Raw genomic sequence first — 17,880 nt, 5'->3', positions numbered from 1 at the left:
CTTTTAACTCTTTTCTTGTCCAACTTAGTACAACTTTCCTTTTGTATTAAATACTCACAATCAAAAACTATACTACCGAGAAATGTGGTAAAGGTAAAACCATGAGTAGACACCTAGACAAAATGAAGAAACCAAAGATTACAATCTTCGAAACTCAGAATCTCCATTCCTCGAGATAAACAATTGCTTATAGCATCAAACACAAACACAAACACAAACACAAACAGCTCAAAAATGCATTTTCAATCAAACAAAATGTTGAAGCTAAGTTGTCAATTTACCATACTGCTCAAAAAGGCAGCACCAATTACAAATGTGATAACATCATCCTATTATTACTGCGAAATTCTAAATCTCTATCAAATGTTGGTACATGAGTTGTGCATATTATTGATCTTCCTTCAAAATACTCAAACTAAGGATAATATAGATATCTAGACACACTTGAAGCTCCAATTTGACAAAAATATCATGAAGCAAACGAAAGCAAAAACTAAACACATACGCTGAAATGTTTTGGGAAAAAGGAAAACAAAAAACTATGTTTAAATGTAGAAACATATAACTCCTGCAATATAGTTTTATAAGGAATAACTCAACCCTATAAGACTTGGACTCCTTACCTAAATTTGAACACACACTCCAAGTATTATACACTGCGGACTATAGTCGCAACTAGGCAACTAGCCAAATTGACTACCATGCATTTTCCTAAATTAAATATGCATCTAAGGAAACTTTGAAGTCACCCGTTCAGAAAATACACACAATTACCATTTTCCTAAATACTAGTATAAGTTAATACGGTCATACAAATAAGGATATTTGTTAAATAAGATTCTTTTTAACAAACATGATTCCCACCTTTATTATTTTGCGAAGGAACCAGATTAGTTAGAGGAAAACACAAGGCTCAACTAAACCAGTGGTTCCTATAAGGTTCTTTTTAACACATGCATATTTTTCGACTCACTTTTCTTAAAACTCATGTCGAGTCAAACATGGACAACATTTCGGGGACGGAGGGAGTATATCAATTCTTAACAAGCACATAAGGAAAAACAAACCAAAGCAAGAACTAAACACTAGATGCATACGCTGAAATGTTTCGGGAACTGCTTTTGTTGTCATTGAACTACCAGCATAGTCTATCCTTATACCTGTGCGCTTTTTCTTCATTTTGGAAATCTCCCAACCATCAACAGCAATGGATATAGTTTGATCCTCACCCTGAACTGAATTAGAACTAGATACTCTTAGTGCATCCCTGTCCTTATCCATAGTAGCAGGTGGCCAGGCAAGGATAGTAGTATGTGCATCCATCTAATTGTAAGGAAATATAAAGTCAGGCCTTCGATAAAATGGTTTTAGTGATCAATTTCAATCAAGTACCTATGGAAGTCCAACATCAATTCATGACAAGAATAACATGGATAAACAAAAAACAATTAATTTGACAGAAGCATGCAAGGTCATTGAGTAATTTTTCCTTCAAAATCATGAGCATGAAAAATATGAGACAAGAAATAGGCATCGTGATGTCTTTTTAAGAAAAACAGAGTTCCTTTTGGAAATTCACAGAGAAACAAAAGAAGAAAAAGAACAAATAGTGACAATGGGAAAGAAAGAAGGAAATGAGCACAAACCCTAGCATCAGCCTTAGAAGTTCGAGTGTGCTTTCTTGGAATGGTATTCTTTGTCCCTTCTTCAGACCTTTGTCGATCCAACTCAATACCACTTGAAAAAGCATGGTTTTGCAATCCCTTTCTCCCAAAACCCGCTCCAGATGCTGAACGATTGATCGACAAGGCATCCAGCCAGGATCTCTTTCTCAACGGAATAGCAGGGAAACACGTGCCAACTACTGATAAACAGTCATTGAATATCTTCAAGCGTTCCCTAATGAAGGTGGAACATTATAATATCTATCCCGCACACCAGATTTTAGGCGTCTGAGATTGTCTAGTGTGGGGGAAGGGAAGATAGTTGCCTGCTTTTCGAAGATGCCAGAAGAGAATCTTCCAGGGGCATGCCAACAGCAGCACTAGCAAGTCGCTTAATATCTGCTGGCCTATTCAACTTATGATCTACGACCATGGAACGTGACCGTGGATCAACACGCACAATGGAAGAAGTTGACTACGTCATTTTGAGTTACCGATGCATTGCTTCTTGTCATACTTGGGCAGACTTGGTAAAAGTGGGTTATCCACTGAGGCGGTACCAAAGGAACAACGGTGGCTAGATGCATACAATGACCTATCAGGACTACTAGATATATCAAATTTTGTAGATGATGACATGGCATCAGTTTCCACAAACTATCAGTGTTGAGAAACCAGTTAACACAATCTTGCATGGCAATGTTGTATTACTAGAATATATACGCATCAAACCAACACTCAGAAGGGTTGAATATGGCGACAGGACACTGACAAACCTGTGCCTAAAAGAAACCAAAATGCATGTTATATAGAAACTGCAGTGGAATGCAGTTTTGAATGAAAGAAAAGGATCTTTGCAGGAATCAACACACAATGTTAAATGATAGTAAAGCAAAAACGCCCATCACCAGACACTTTCCCATTATATGCATGTACAAGCCTTCAAAAATAAAAAAGTTATAAATGCAACTTTGTATCAATATAATCGAACAATGTAGCCAGATAATACAACGGATGCTACCATCTTTAACGTTATACCAAATCTGGAACTTTTATATCGACTCCTAATATCTACCTTGAGTTCTCTCAAAGATTTATTTTTTCTTGCAGATAGTCTAAATGTTGAACCTTTGTGTTACAAATAATTGAGCTTAATTAATGCTCCCATAAAAATATACTCCATCCGTCCCTCTGTAGTAGAGGTGTTTCTTTACGGCACGAGATTTAAGAAAACTTGTGTTAAGTGAGTTAAGTAAATGAATGATAAAGTAGGAAAGGAAAAAGGTAGAGAGATGAAGAGAGAATAAAGTAAGAGAGAAGAAAAGTTGTTGCTTTTTGCCAAAAAAGAAACGACTCACTACAGTGGGACAAACCAAAAAAGAATACGATTCAGCTACAGAGGGACGGAGGGAGTGTACTTAATTAACCAGCATGCATTCATAATTGATCACTTGCTCAAAATATATTTTGGCACTATCCATTTATCTCCTACAAACTTTAGAAGCCAAATAAATGCTTCTCCTCACACAGCTAAGAAACCACATCAACTACCAACAGAAAAAGAATATACCATGTGATCAAAAGAAAAACCAGCAAATACTCAGATTCAATAAACAGTAAGTTTACCATAGCCTACTATATCTGACAGCAGAAAAATTTAGGAAAAAAACAGCACTAATCCTTTCAGAAATATTTAGAGAAAAGGGTACCAATCATTGTTAAAATCTTCAAAAAGATGCTTGATCTACAAAGCTCCAACTTGTAATCTCTGCAATGATACAAACATCTTAGATAATCGATCATCAATAAGGGTTCAATTAGGGTTTTGAAAATTCACATAATTTATGCAATTATAGAACATAAACAATAATTCACACGTACGTGTACAGGAAATTAATGCCCAGGCAAAATTCAATGTGAAATTCTCAAATATAATTGCAAAATTAATCACCTGAAAATCGAAGAAATCGGTGAAAGCAGAAGGGTCAATAAATCAAACAAAGAAGATGTTTTATTAATATAATTCCTTTTGCAATCACTTGAAATATCATGGTTTTGCAATCCCTATTTCTAACACCCATCCCAGATGCTGAACAATCGATTGACAAGGCATCCAGTCGGGATCCCTTTCTCGATGGAATAGCATGGAAACACTTGTTAACTTCTTATAAACAGTCATTGAATATCTTCACGCGTTCCCTGATGAAGGTGGAACATTATAATATGCTGCTCACTTCAGATGGGTAAGAAATATAAGGGACCGGATAAGATTAGTAACAATTACCTAGCTCTAGTACCACCTTCCCGCACACCAGATTTTAGGCGTCTGAGATCGTCTAGTGCGTGGGAAGTTAGATGTTTGCTTTTCGAAGATGCCGGAAGAGAGTCTTCCAGGGGCAAGCCGCTTAAAATCTGCCGGCCTATTCAACTTATGATCTACGACCATGGACTTTGGACCAATACGCACACTATGGAAGAAGTTGACTACATCATTTTGAGTTACCGATTCATTGCTTCTTGTCATACTTGGCAGACTTGATAAAAGTGGGTTCTCCAAGTTCTCCTGAAAGCTACCTAATCTGTCCAGTGAGGTGGTACCAAAGAAACCACGGCGGCCAGATGCATACAATGGCCTATCAGGACTACTAGATATATCAAATTTTGTAGATGCTGACATGGCATCAGTTTCCACAAACTATCAGTGTTGAGAAACCAGTTAACACAATCTTGCATGGCAATGTTGTATTACTAGAATATATACGCATCAAACCAACGCTCAGAAGGGTTGAATATGACGACAGGACACTGACAAACCTGTGCCTAAAAGAAAACCAAAATGCATGTTATATAGAGATTTACCTTAACCCTGAAACTACACTGCAGATGCATTCCAAGTCCCACACAGAAATGATGATGGAATGCAGTTTAAAATGAAATAAAAGGAGCATTGCAGGGATCAACACAGAATGTTAAATGGCAGCAAAGCAAAGACCAAAGACACCCATCAGCGGACATTTTTCCCATTATATGCATGTACAAGCTTTAAAAATAAGAAGTTATAAATGCAACTTTGTATCAATATTATCAAACAATATAACCAGATAATTCAATGGATGCTACTTCTTTAACTCTATACCAAATCTGGAACTTTTATATCGACTCCTAATATCTCAATCCGTAACAACTACCTTGAGTTCTCTGAAAGAATTATTCTTTCTTGCAGATAGTTTGAGCTTAATTAATGCTCCCATAAAAATCCACTTAATTAGCCAGCTTGCATTCATAATTAGGACAGCTCACTTGCTCAAAATACATTTTTGCACTATCCATTTATCTAAGTATCACCCACAAACTTTAGAATCAAAAATAAATGCTTCTCCTCACACAGCTAAGAATCCAACAGGAAACAATTATACCATGTGATCAAAAGAAAACCAGCAAATACTCAGATTCAATAAACAGTAAGTTACCATAGCCTACTATATATGACAGCAGCAAAATTTAGAAAAAAAAAAAAAAAAAGCACTAATCTTTCAGAAACATTTAGAAAAAAGGGTACCTGCAAAGTAAACTTTTTTTTTTTTTTGTCAGAATCACTGTTAAAATCTTCAAAAAGATGCTTGATCTACAAAGCTCCAACTCGTAATCTCTGCAACGATACAAAAATCTTAGATAATCGATCATCAATAAGGGTTCAATTAGGGTTTTGAAAATTCACACAATTTATGCAATTATGGAACAGAAACAATAATTCACAACGTAAGTGTACAGGAAATTAATGCCCAGGCAAAATTCAATGTGAAATTCTGGAATATAATTGCAAAATTAATCACCTGAAAATCGAAGAAATCGGTGAAAGCAGAAGTCGGTCGTTAAATCAAAGGAAGAAGATGTTTTATTAAATATAATTCCTTTTTTCACCTGAATTTTGCCGATTGTATTTAGAAATTAGAATCAATATATGAATATCTGAAAATTATTTCTTTTGAGGACATTAGGTGTGAATAATTATGAATATATTTGGACCTAAGTTATTTGTCAGAAAACATATTAAAATATTGGGCCATACATTGAGAAATCATAATATGTATCCAGCCCAATTGGTTGGAATATACTATCTCCTATAATTATTTTACTTTATTATTATTATTATTATTATTATTATTATTATTATTATTATTATTATTATTAGTTACTTAATCACAATTGTTTCTTAATTTTAGCTTAGTATCTTAGGGCCATTTGTTAGTCATCAAATTAATTTTGTTGAAGTTGATTATTCCATGAATATGATTCCACGTTTACTTATTTAATTGGCATAATAATGGAAGTGAGATTTCTTTAATTACATTTTTAATCGATAAAATGATTCACTAATTTTAGTACTATTATATTCAAATTTGTATAATATGTTATCAATTGAGAACATAATAATATTATGATTCATAATTTTAGTAATTGTATTAAGATTTTCATAATAGTATTAATTGGTAATATAATAAAGACATAATTTCTCTTACCTTTGTAGCTATTATAATTGAATGTATTTCATAATTCTAAAATTACACTTTTCAATTTTTAAGATTATGACTACTCTATGTTTAATTAAAAAATTAAAAAATCAAATTAATTTCTTAAACAGAATCCTTAGAGCATCTCTAAGGGGGAAAGGTATATTGAGAAGGTATATTTCTCATTTACCTCCTCAAAAAAGTTATTATAACTTCTTAAAAAGTAATGCACTACAAGGAAAGAAGGTAAATTCAAAAAGCAAACAAAATAATTAACTTTATACCTTTTCTATCTTGAAGTGGTAAAGATACCTCCTCAACATGAAAGAAGGTATAATACCTCCTCAAATACCCTTTCTCTTGGAGCATGAAATTTTATGAAGAATATGTAAAAATGGTAGTTATTTCTCTTTACCTCTTCATTTACCCTCTTCCTTGGAGTTGCTCTTACTAATAAACTACCTCGACGGAACGAGAAGAGGTGATGCAAACCTCGATGCATTTATTAGAGAATCTGCGATGGAGCTAAACGAGGTTCAAGGTCCATTTTGCCATATTCTAGGTGCCCCCATTAGTCGATAGTCAAGTTGAAATGATGCATATTTAAACTAATGTACATCATTCAACTTTGTTTTAGGACATTAGCGTACTTATATGTTATCCTATAATAAAAGAGTAAATTAATAAATAAATCATGAAATATGGTCAACTTTTGCTCCTTTCCGCACTTCTTAAAAACTAAATTATAAATCAAAGTTTGCAATTTTCAAAAGTATCATAGTACTCTTCTTTGTTGAATTATGTGATTTTTTGAAAGCCGATCCTAAACACACTTAACATTTCCATGTGTTTAAAAGACACCTACAAGATAATTTATAATTCAGTTTTTAAAAAATGTAGAAATAAGTTGCAACTAAGTACTCCATTCGTCCCATAAAAGATATCAGACTTTCTTTTTCAGTTTGTTTCACAAAAGATGTCACATTTTTCTTTTTGGAAAAAGTTATCTCTCATATGAATATAAAAATTATATTTTCTCTCTCCATTTAACACACAAAATAAAACCTCCTAAAATCTTGTGTCGTCCCACAAGTGTGACATCTTTCGTGGGACGGAGGGAGTAGGAAGTAGTAACATAATAAATCGTTAACAAATATCTTGTCCATAATAGACATGACCATCGACCCAACTATCCATCACAAGCAGTTCTTCCCCCCTTTCATCCTCACATACTCCGCCACCGCTCTAACACTCGACGCCGGCGCCGCGAAACCCACCGAGAATCGATCCGCCTCGTCCTTCACCTCCCACGACGCAACCCCGACGACCTCTCCCTCCATATTAAACCACGGACTCCCTACAATCTTTGACACCGACACCTCCCTCAACTCCCCACACCTCCCGGGCTCAGGATCCCCGATCCCCACCCCGAACCACCCGTGCTCGATCCACCCCGCCCCGTCGTCCAACGGCCATGGCGTCACGCCCCTCTTCTCCCCCCTCGCGTTCCCCGCCATCATCGCCAGCCCCAGGCTTTGGTGCCTCGCCACCGCCAAAAGGACATCGTCCTTCTGCGGTGGCGAGTCAGCCAGTCTGCAGCCGTGACAGAGTCTCATCGCTCTGCTCCAGCACCTGGAGCAGGGCGATGCCTCTGGAGAAATTGAGGGCGAGGGGGTGGTGAGCATGACGGCGCCGCGGTGGGTGAAGGCGAGGGTTCTGGCAATTTGGGCCTGGAGAGAAGAAGAGAGGCGGGCGACGGCGTGGATGGAGGTGGCGAGGCGGGGGCTGTGGTCGATCTCGTGTTTCGTGGTGGGAGAGGTGAAGTGGCTCTCCTGTACGATGACTTTAAGGTCATGCTTGGTATAATGGAATGGAATGGCATTCCTACCTCAATTCCATTCATTTGCTTGGTATTTTATTTTCTTAGGAATCACCATTCCATTCCCCATGGGAATAACCATTCATTCAATTTAGCTAAAGAATGACCATTCCATTACATTTCATTTTATATTTTACTTATTTTAAAATTTAACAAAATTATATAAATATTATTTTATATTATATTTGAATTTAAAATCATCCAATTTTATGATAAAATTAAAATTTTAAAAATTTTAATTATTGAAAAAAAAATCCACACACACATAGCAACACACTCACACTCACACACACACCCCAAAAAAAACACATGCACACACATAGCAACACACTCACACACACAGAGCAAAAAAAAACACACGCACACACACACAGCAAAACACACACACACACACACAGCAAAACACACACACAGAGCAAAAAAAACACACACACACACACACACAACAAAAAAACACACGCACACACATAGCAACACACTCACAGGTAGTACTAAAATTTGAGCCGCTCTTCTTGACCCAATTCCCTATACTCTAAAATTTAACCTCAGTCCTTCAAACAATGGACCGAGAAGCCATAGTCTTAGCCGTCACCAAACCGAACCGGCCCGTCCGAACCGGCCCGGAACCGTCACCGGCGGTTCGGAACCGTGAACCGAAACCGCGGTGGCGGTTCGGAACCGGGTATGCGTCGGCGGTTTAGGCGGGCCGGTTCAGGTTCGCGATAAAACAAGAACCGTAACCGCCAGTTCGCCGGAAACCGGCGGTTCCGGCAGCTTTTCAGGGGTTAGGGTATAGGGGTGCAGGCGTAGGGCGCAGAAACCGCCGGTTTCTGTCAGAAACCGTGTACCAAACCGCCGGTTTTCGGCGGTTCCGACAGCTTTAACCGGCGGTTCCGGCAGCTTTTCAGGCGTGCAGGCTAGGGTTGCAGGCGTAGGTGTCCAGAACGGCAGGGAAACCGGCGGTTTTTGTCAGTGGAACCGGCGGTTTACCGCCCAAACCGCCGGTTTTCGGCGAGAAACCGGCGGTTTACCGGCCGATTCAAAATTCAAAATTTTTTTTTTTTTGTTTTTTTTTTATTTCTGATTTTTCTCCTATAAATACCCTGTTGGCACATACCGCAGCGGAAGACACGGAAATCAAATAGGCCCTAGAACGAATCTATTTAGGTGGTTATGCATTCGATTCCAATTTCATGCAATTAACCTAGATCTATAGATTTAACATCAAATAAACACATAATCATGCAATTTAATGTAGATTGGATTGTTACCTCATTTTGATCCGTCATAGGATCGTAGTTGCTAGCTGCACCACCCGGAGATCCTTGGTTTATCGACCGTGAATCTTCCAACCTATTCCCTAGTCCTTGATTCTCCATCCATGTGGGCGGATCTTAGATAATCAAAATAGTCTTGAAGAGATCTAGAGAAAACCCAATCACAAACTCAAACCCTAATTCTCCCACGTGCCAAGGCACGTAAACCGAGGCACGAGAGAGAGAGAGAGAGAAAACCGCCGGCGGCGGCTAGGGTTTGGAGGAGTGTTGTGAATTGTGTTGTGTTCTAGGGTTTCCACATCTCCTCACTATTTATAATGGACTTGTTGGGCTAGGTTTGGGGATCCATGGAATGATTTAAGTGTTGGGCTCACCCATTAGATAAATTACTAATTAAATCAAATGACCCATGATTTAATATATTATCAATGGAATATTATTTTGTTCCACTAAAGAATAATATTGCACTCCCACTTAAATCACCAAATTACAAATAACTTGGGTCCATTTTATTTTATAATATTTCCCGCGTTTAAGATTATCTTGATCCATCAATTTAATTCTTTTGTCTGCTATGTGACTAGAATAAATTAATTCTCCAAAGAGTTTTTCTAGTTTGAAACTTTATTTATTATTTGTGGAATAAATTCCAACTGCGCAGTTTTCTGAATAATAAATTCCTTTTTCAAACACCTCTTGGGGATCACCCCTTAGGGATTTAATCATACCACACTGGGCACGCGAATCCTATGAAATAATATTCCAATACCTTCATGTTATTCAATTACTACCACCCAAGATATCATGAACTTGAGTTACGTACAAACTCTCACATATTGATAAGTCAAAGTGGCGTTTGATTGAATAAACAATATAGATATTAATTCCATAGACTAGAAAATACTAAAATTTCCGAAATATATTCTTACGGTAGATAGCAATAAAGAATACATTTCACTTTAGATCCTTTCAGTGCTTTACCACACCGGTGTTACTAATCTCGTCTTAGGTAAGAGAGAATTATCACAAACACCGCAACCGTACCAATAGGTAGCCAAAGCCTATCTAAGTTGTGAATACGTTTTTCTTCTTACTAGATCTGGCCAAGTCCCCTACTGGAAAACTCATGAGGAGGTTCATCGAATTTCCCTACTTGACCTTCTTAGTAAAAAGCCTTAGACTTGTTTATTATATTTCAATAATAAACCATTATATTATATTATTTATTCTCATAATTAGGTAAACAAGTGGATGTGGCGTTTCTCGTATACATGCACAAGCTGACTGTACAAAGGCATGTACGCTCGAAGCATCTTTTAGTATACAAACCCCAACAATCTCCCACTTATACTCAAAGAATGCTTTCGAGTATACCTACCGCTTTATTGGCCTTGTGCTACACATTCACGCACAATTTCTTTCTCCCACTTATACTGAAAGCAGGCTTTGGCCACTATGTACTCAAAACTATAATTCTTTATAAAAGAATCTACCAACATAGTTTGCTAGAGTACATGAAACGAAAATATACTTGTAATTTATAACCTTAATTCTTCCTAAGGAGCACGAATATTTGATCAAAATATTTCTAGGCCATTTGATCCAGTGGAATAATTTTATGTGCCTTTCTCAAGTGCACTTATACATATTCCTCTATCAAAATCCATTATTTTGATCCTTCTGAATTTCTACTAATTAAAGTAGAGTACTTATAGCAATATATAAAGTTTTAATCATGTCGAATATGATTCCCAAAACTTTAATTATATAATACCAACCTAAATTGGTATTATCCTTGCTATATTACTTGTGATGTAAATTTATGTATGAACATAATTACCTCATCACAATGACTAACTGGAAATTAGTCCTTATAACAAATAAAACCGAATGATTGCATTCTTTGTTTTATAGTCATAAATTCCAAGAGTTCATTTATTTAAGCATTTGTTGTGATCTTTAGAAATACTTTCTTTGGAAATCCAAAAGTAATTCTAATTTTTAATAGCTAACTTGGAAATGTCTTTTAATGTTATTAGAGTCTTAAAAAGTGTGCAATTCATCACCTCTTTCATCCTAGGGTGTGAACCCCTTTAACTCTACTAAACATTACCTTAATTCCATTTATGAATATTCTATGAGACAAAATTTAGCTCCCACTTTTAAAAGTAGAAAAATAGCAGTCTCAATATTCTTTAAGGCTATTAAAACAATTTAAACAGTGTCTGGAGTTAAATTCATCCTAGTTTAATAAAACGAGCCATGACGCTCTTATTAAACACTTAGAATTTAATTATTCATTAAGAAAAGCTCCCACTATTTTAATTATCACTTTCACAACAAAATAAATAAAATAATAACTAATTAAATAGTCAACTCTAGGCTTGGAACATTAAAATAAATTTAATGTGCATACTATATTTACTATACAAGAACTTCTAGTATTTATAAAAATACTTATCTTGTTTCTAGTTGAATTTAATTTACTTGTCTTGTAATCAATTATTGTGATTATTTTTCTTACACCTTTATTTGAACAAACGCGATCATAAGATCATTTTATTTTGTATTGAATCCATGTCGAACATTAACGTTCTATTGACTCATCAACAAAATAATGGTTCAAAAGACTTAAGGATTAAAGAAACTTAATAATCAATATTTCTAGAAGAAAACTTCATAACAATTGAATCAACAAGTTTAACCACAAGTAAATATTTTGATATTAACCATGTTACATTTGATGTCATAAATAATTGGATAATCAAAACTTCATTTATCTAATAATGCAAGCATTATAAAATGACATCGATAATCCAAAAACACAATTGATAAACTAGGAAGTAAAAATTCCATATCAATAATCCATATGATATCAAAACCAAACAATATCAAAAACTCAAAATTCAACAATGTAAATAAAGCAAAATAAACTCTTCTGACTTGAACATGATCATCTCAAAGGTCCACCCCTTCTGTTCATCTTAGTTTGAGCAGCCACAAGCTTGTTATAAAGCTCCAAAAATGAAAATCTTTTGTCGCTAAACAAAATTTCATCTCTGACTTCATTAAAGCTATCTGGAAGCCCATCAAGGATCATCATCTGTTGGGTTTCTGGGTCAATTTTCCCCCCCGACAAGTGAAGTTGATTGAAGTAGCCAAGCATGACTAGGGCATATACCCCCACGTCTCGGCCCTCTTCAAAAACATCATTCCTTAAATGCTTCACGGCTATACCAGCTCGTACCTTAGAGGACTTTTCTTCAAACCACGTGGGCTTGTTGACCAGCGGCCTTTTGGGATCGTCAAACCTCTCAAGGGCATTGCCAACATTGGCTAAAACGAAGCCCTTGAGATGACATTCCGCGGTATGCCACTGATCACGAAACTTCTTGTCCTCTCCTTGTAGATGGTATGTGGGCGGACGATTCTTGCTGAGAATCAACCTCAAGTCATTGATCAAACGATCAACATCAAGCTTACTTTTCCATTCCTTAAACAATTCAGAGTCATGCTTCCTCGAACTAAGTATGGCATAATAAATATCCCAAGTATCAAACATCTTTCGTTCAAGCTGAGAATAAACACCAATAATATAAACATGTAAAATTTCAAAGAATTGCAAATAACCACAAAACAATTCATCAATTTTACATCCAAAAATCATGCACAAACGTTCTTCTACTAGGAAGCCGAGTCTTATTCATGCAAGAAATTCATTATTTTTACTGGCCACAATGTCGACAGATAGTCCAGAGACCATAAGAATGGCATGGCTGACTAACAATGCTAAAGCGTATAACCATAAAATTAAGCACTAAGGATTCTTTACTTGTGCGTGAACTCCTCTAAAGAAAGGTCGGACCGGACAAGCACCTCCTCCTATAGCTCCCTCTAAGCATTATTAAAATACAATCCTTATAATTTGGCAGCAATATTGCTCCGGTAAAAACCAGTCGCGATATTACTGAAAAACTAATTTTACGATTTTAATAATCCTTTATCTAGAGAAGTCAAAACTTACGAACTGGTAATGCTCCTCCCGTAAAGACAGGCCGGTCACTACTTCGCACTAAGACCAATTTTATGGAGGCCATATACAAACGTGTTGTAATTATCGCTTCATATTTTCTTATTTGTGGTTTTAATAGTTTAATTATTACTTAAGCAGATAAGGCAGATATCCACATTCAAAGAACAATTAAACATGTACTAGCTATGCATGTGAGGCAATAAGTACATAGGCGATGCATGAGTTAAACTAGACTTTAGCAAATAAAATCATAACCCACAATTAAATATCTATTATCATCAATAAAACATGCAAACACATTTACAAAAGGTTCACATAACCATAAAGATGAAACTTGATTATTTAATTAAGCATCTTAAATAGATTATATAGATAGAAACAAAGTTCTACCTTCACATGAACAAGATTATCTAGACATTAAGTCCAATCTTAAATAATCATACATTATTAGTTAAAATAACGTATCTTGATTATTAGAATTACCTTTTAATACTATTAGGATTTACTTAGATAGAATTAATCCATCATTATCCTAAAATTAATGTCTAGGTGTATATCATAAAAGATTAGCTAAGTCTTAATTTAAAATGCCCACTTGGATATAAAAATCCGCACTTATCCAATTAAGACTAAATCCATTTAAAACACACCAATTAAATTTGAGAATTAAAATTCTTATAGCTTTCATAAAATCACATTACAAGTAGAATCTTATTACATCTTTAATTCAACATGATATTTTCTAGATGAAATAAAATTCACCTTTATCAAAATTAAAGACAAAATTCAACTTAAATAAATAATTAAGGATTTTAATAGCAAAATTAATGCTCTATGAATTTCTCATATCTTTAAATCAATTCGATGTTATCTAGATGAAACAAATTCACCTTCATCAAAATTAAAGATAAAATTCAAATTAAACTAGGAATTGAATTCCAATTAAAATCCAATTAATCATTTTAAAACTTTAATAATTTAGGATTTAAGTAGCATGTTAATGCCAAATGAATTTTTCACTTCTTTAATTAAACCGATGTTATCTAGATGAAATAAAATCCATCTACATCAAATTAAAGACAAAATTCAAACTAGGAATTGAATTCCAATTAAAATCCATCCAATTATTTCCTATGCAATTTTCGAAAATTTCAAAGTTTTAACCATTGAAAAACTTATGTCTTTTCCTTAGGTATATTTCTAGGAAATAATTCCATAACACACCAATTAAAATTAAGACAATTTCAATTAAACCTTAAAATTAAAACATGAAAGCATATTAAGAATATATTCTTTAAAATTCTATCCAATTACGGAAAAGCCAAAAATTAGTTCTAACAAATATTTGAATTTCCTTATGTTAATTACCATGATATTATCTAGATGGATATAATCCACCAAAATCAACTAATTAACAAATTAAATCAATTATTTGACTAATTATTCAATTGGCAATTTTAAAGAAGGCAAATATTCATTTTTTAAATTAGAATCTTGACTTTAATGACAAAATCATTCTAATTCCCACAAGATATTTTAAATATTCTAGGTTTAGGATTTTAAACCACAATTATAAATAGCTTGTGCCTTAAGAAACGAAAACAAACGAAAACGAAAATGAAGAACGAGACGACGAGACCCAAAACCCTAATTAGGGTTTGGGCTGCCGCGCCCGACCGCCGCCGCCTCCCGCGGCTGCTCCCACTGCAGTGGCCGCCTCTGCCGCTGCCTGCCGCCGCCCGAAGACGGCGCTGCTGCAGCTGCTGTCCGCCGGCGCCCGAAGACGACGACGACGCCACTGCTGCTGCCCGCTGGAGACGCCGCTGACTGTGGCTGTCGCTGCTGCCGCCGGTCAGCCTCTCCACTGTCGCCCGAAGACGACGTAGCTGCTGGAGCTCGCTGCTGTCACGTGGCTGTGCAGCCGCTGCCCGGCGCTGCTGTCCGAAGACGATGCAGCGGCTGCCGGAGCTGCTGCCCGCCGACGCCTCCGACCAGCCGAAGACCGCCGCCGCCTTATCTCACCAGATCTGGATCGGCGATCCCCGATGAAGGCAGCCCGGTATCCGAACACAACTAGGGTTCAAACCCTTGTGATCGTTTAATCGTTTTCAATTTAATTAACTTGATTCATCGCGGTCGCTTCGCTTGACCGCGATCTTAAATCTTAATTAATCGTTTCTTACTCTTGTAACAATCTTTTATGTTCATATCAAATATGTATATTTAAACATCTAGCATTTAGCAATTTAAATTATTCTTGCATATTAAGAACATAAAAACTATAGATCTATGAATACTTACCTAGATCTAGAATATTCTTGTGAAAAACTTGAATAAAATCCAAGATTCATAATATTCTTTCATCGATCCAAGTATTCAATCATGGACCACTTTATTTCTTGATTTAAAAACATATATTCACTTAAACATATACATATATGTAATTACAAACATATAATCTAGTACATATTACTTAGAATATATAGATCTAATGATGTTCATCATAGATCTAGAATATCTTTGTGAAAAACTTGAATAAAATCCAAGATTCATAATATTCTTTCATCGATCTAGAACATCATATCATAGATCCAAAAATTGAAATCAAGAAAAACATAGATCCAATCAAACATTGCATTATTTTCGAAAATCCCAAGTTTTAACACTACAATTTTCGAAAAATTCAATTAATCAAATACATAACCAGAGCCTAAAAATTGGCTCTGATACCAGTTGTTGGCACATACCGCAGCGGAAGACACGGAAATCAAATAGGCCCTAGAACGGATCTATTTAGGTGGTTATGCATTCGATTCCAATTTCATGCAATTAACCTAGATCTATAGATTTAACATCAAATAAACACATAATCATGCAATTTGATGTAGATTGGATTGTTACCTCATTTTGATCCGTCATAGGATCGTAGTTGCTAGCTGCACCACCCGGAGATCCTTGGTTTATCGACCGTGAATCTTCCAACCTATTCCCTAGTCCTTGATTCTCCATCCGTGTGGGCGGATCTTAGATAATCAAAATAGTCTTGAAGAGATCTAGAGAAAACCCAATCACAAACTCAAACCCTAATTCTCCCACGTGCCAAGGCACGTAAACCGAGGCACGAGAGAGAGAGAGAAAACCGCCGGCGGCGGCTAGGGTTTGGAGGAGTGTTGTGAATTGTGTTGTGTTCTAGGGTTTCCACATCTCATCACTATTTATAATGGACTTGTTGGGCTAGGTTTGGGGATCCATGGAATGATTTAAGTGTTGGGCTCACCCATTAGATAAATTACTAATTAAATCAAATGACCCATGATTTAATATATTATCAATGGAATATTATTTTGTTCCACTAAAGAATAATATTGCACTCCCACTTAAATCACCAAATTACAAATAACTTGGGTCCATTTTATTTTATAATATTTCCCGCGTTTAAGATTATCTTGATCCATCAATTTAATTCTTTTGTCTGCTATGTGACTAGAATAAATTAATTCTCCAAAGAGTTTTTCTAGTTTGAAACTTTATTTATTATTCGTGGAATAAATTCCAACTGCGCAGTTTTCTGAATAATAAATTCCTTTTTCAAACACCTCTTGGGGATCACCCCTTAGGGATTTAATCATACCACACTGGGCACGCGAATCCTATGAAATAATATTCCAATACCTTCATGTTATTCAATTACTACCACCCAAGATATCATGAACTTGAGTTACGTACAAACTCTCACATATTGATAAGTCAAAGTGGCGTTTGATTGAATAAACAATATAGATATTAATTCCATAGACTAGAAAATACTAAAATTTCCGAAATATATTCTTACGGTAGATAGCAATAAAGAATACATTTCACTTTAGATCCTTTCAGTGCTTTACCACACCGGTGTTACTAATCTCGTCTTAGGTAAGAGAGAATTATCACAAACACCGCAACCGTACCAATAGGTAGCCAAAGCCTATCTAGGTTGTGAATACGTTTTTCTTCTTACTAGATCTGGCCAAGTCCCCTACTGGAAAACTCATGAGGAGGTTCATCAAATTTCCATACTTGACCTTCTTAGTAAAAAGCCTTAGACTTGTTTATTATATTTCAATAATAAACCATTATATTATATTATTTATTCTCATAATTAGGTAAACAAGTGGATGTGGCGTTTCTCGTATACATGCACAAGCTGACTGTACAAAGGCATGTACGCTCGAAGCATCTTTTAGTATACAAACCCCAACATACCCCCTTCCCCTTCATTTCTACTCACCTCATTCTTGTGTTAACAAGGATTTCTCTTCTCAATCTCACAATTTCTCTCATCTCTATCTCCATTCTCTTTAATTTGCTCAAGTTGTTGTTCTTATAATTTACTTCAATTGTCTATCATAATATCATCTATTCATCCCTCACTAGTCACTACTCACTACTATCATCGTATCATTATCATACTCTCTCGTCTCTCTCTTTATTTTTCAATTTCCAAAATGTCTTCATCTCGTCGTGGTGGTGATCGGGG

The 17,880-nt window shown here is 35.7% G+C and overlaps 1 protein-coding gene and 1 long non-coding RNA gene across 8 annotated transcripts; both read right to left on the bottom strand.

Moving 5' to 3' along the window:
- Positions 1-258: 258 nt before the first annotated feature.
- LOC148927046 (uncharacterized) lies at positions 259-5,626 on the bottom strand. 7 transcript variants are annotated; one of them, XR_016137808.1, is made up of 7 exons: positions 5,498-5,626; positions 5,224-5,313; positions 3,949-4,484; positions 3,546-3,863; positions 3,374-3,432; positions 1,647-2,446; positions 259-1,323 (listed from the first exon to the last, which is right to left on the bottom strand). It is a non-coding gene; the product is annotated as an uncharacterized LOC148927046 (long non-coding RNA). The 7 variants fall into 7 exon arrangements; XR_016137811.1 differs by having other exon boundaries at positions 1,647-2,259; XR_016137806.1 differs by having other exon boundaries at positions 3,616-3,863.
- Positions 5,627-12,238: 6,612 nt separating this feature from the next.
- On the bottom strand, positions 12,239-16,394 carry LOC148927045 (uncharacterized). Its single transcript, XM_089069551.1, has 2 exons — positions 16,266-16,394; positions 12,239-12,905 (listed from the first exon to the last, which is right to left on the bottom strand). Exons 1-2 carry the CDS (start codon positions 16,371-16,373, stop codon positions 12,285-12,287), a joined length of 729 nt encoding a protein of 242 aa, XP_088925677.1. The 5' UTR covers positions 16,374-16,394; the 3' UTR covers positions 12,239-12,284.
- Positions 16,395-17,880: the final 1,486 nt, after the last annotated feature.

The sequence above is a fragment of the Salvia hispanica genome, chromosome 4, assembly GCF_029641045.1.
Source record: "Salvia hispanica isolate PSC_SH4W2 chromosome 4, Shi_PSC_v1, whole genome shotgun sequence".
In the NCBI taxonomy this organism is placed as follows: domain Eukaryota; kingdom Viridiplantae; phylum Streptophyta; class Magnoliopsida; order Lamiales; family Lamiaceae; genus Salvia; species Salvia hispanica.
Note: the sequence above shows the minus strand (reverse complement) of the source record. Positions and strands in the feature narration are given on the sequence as shown.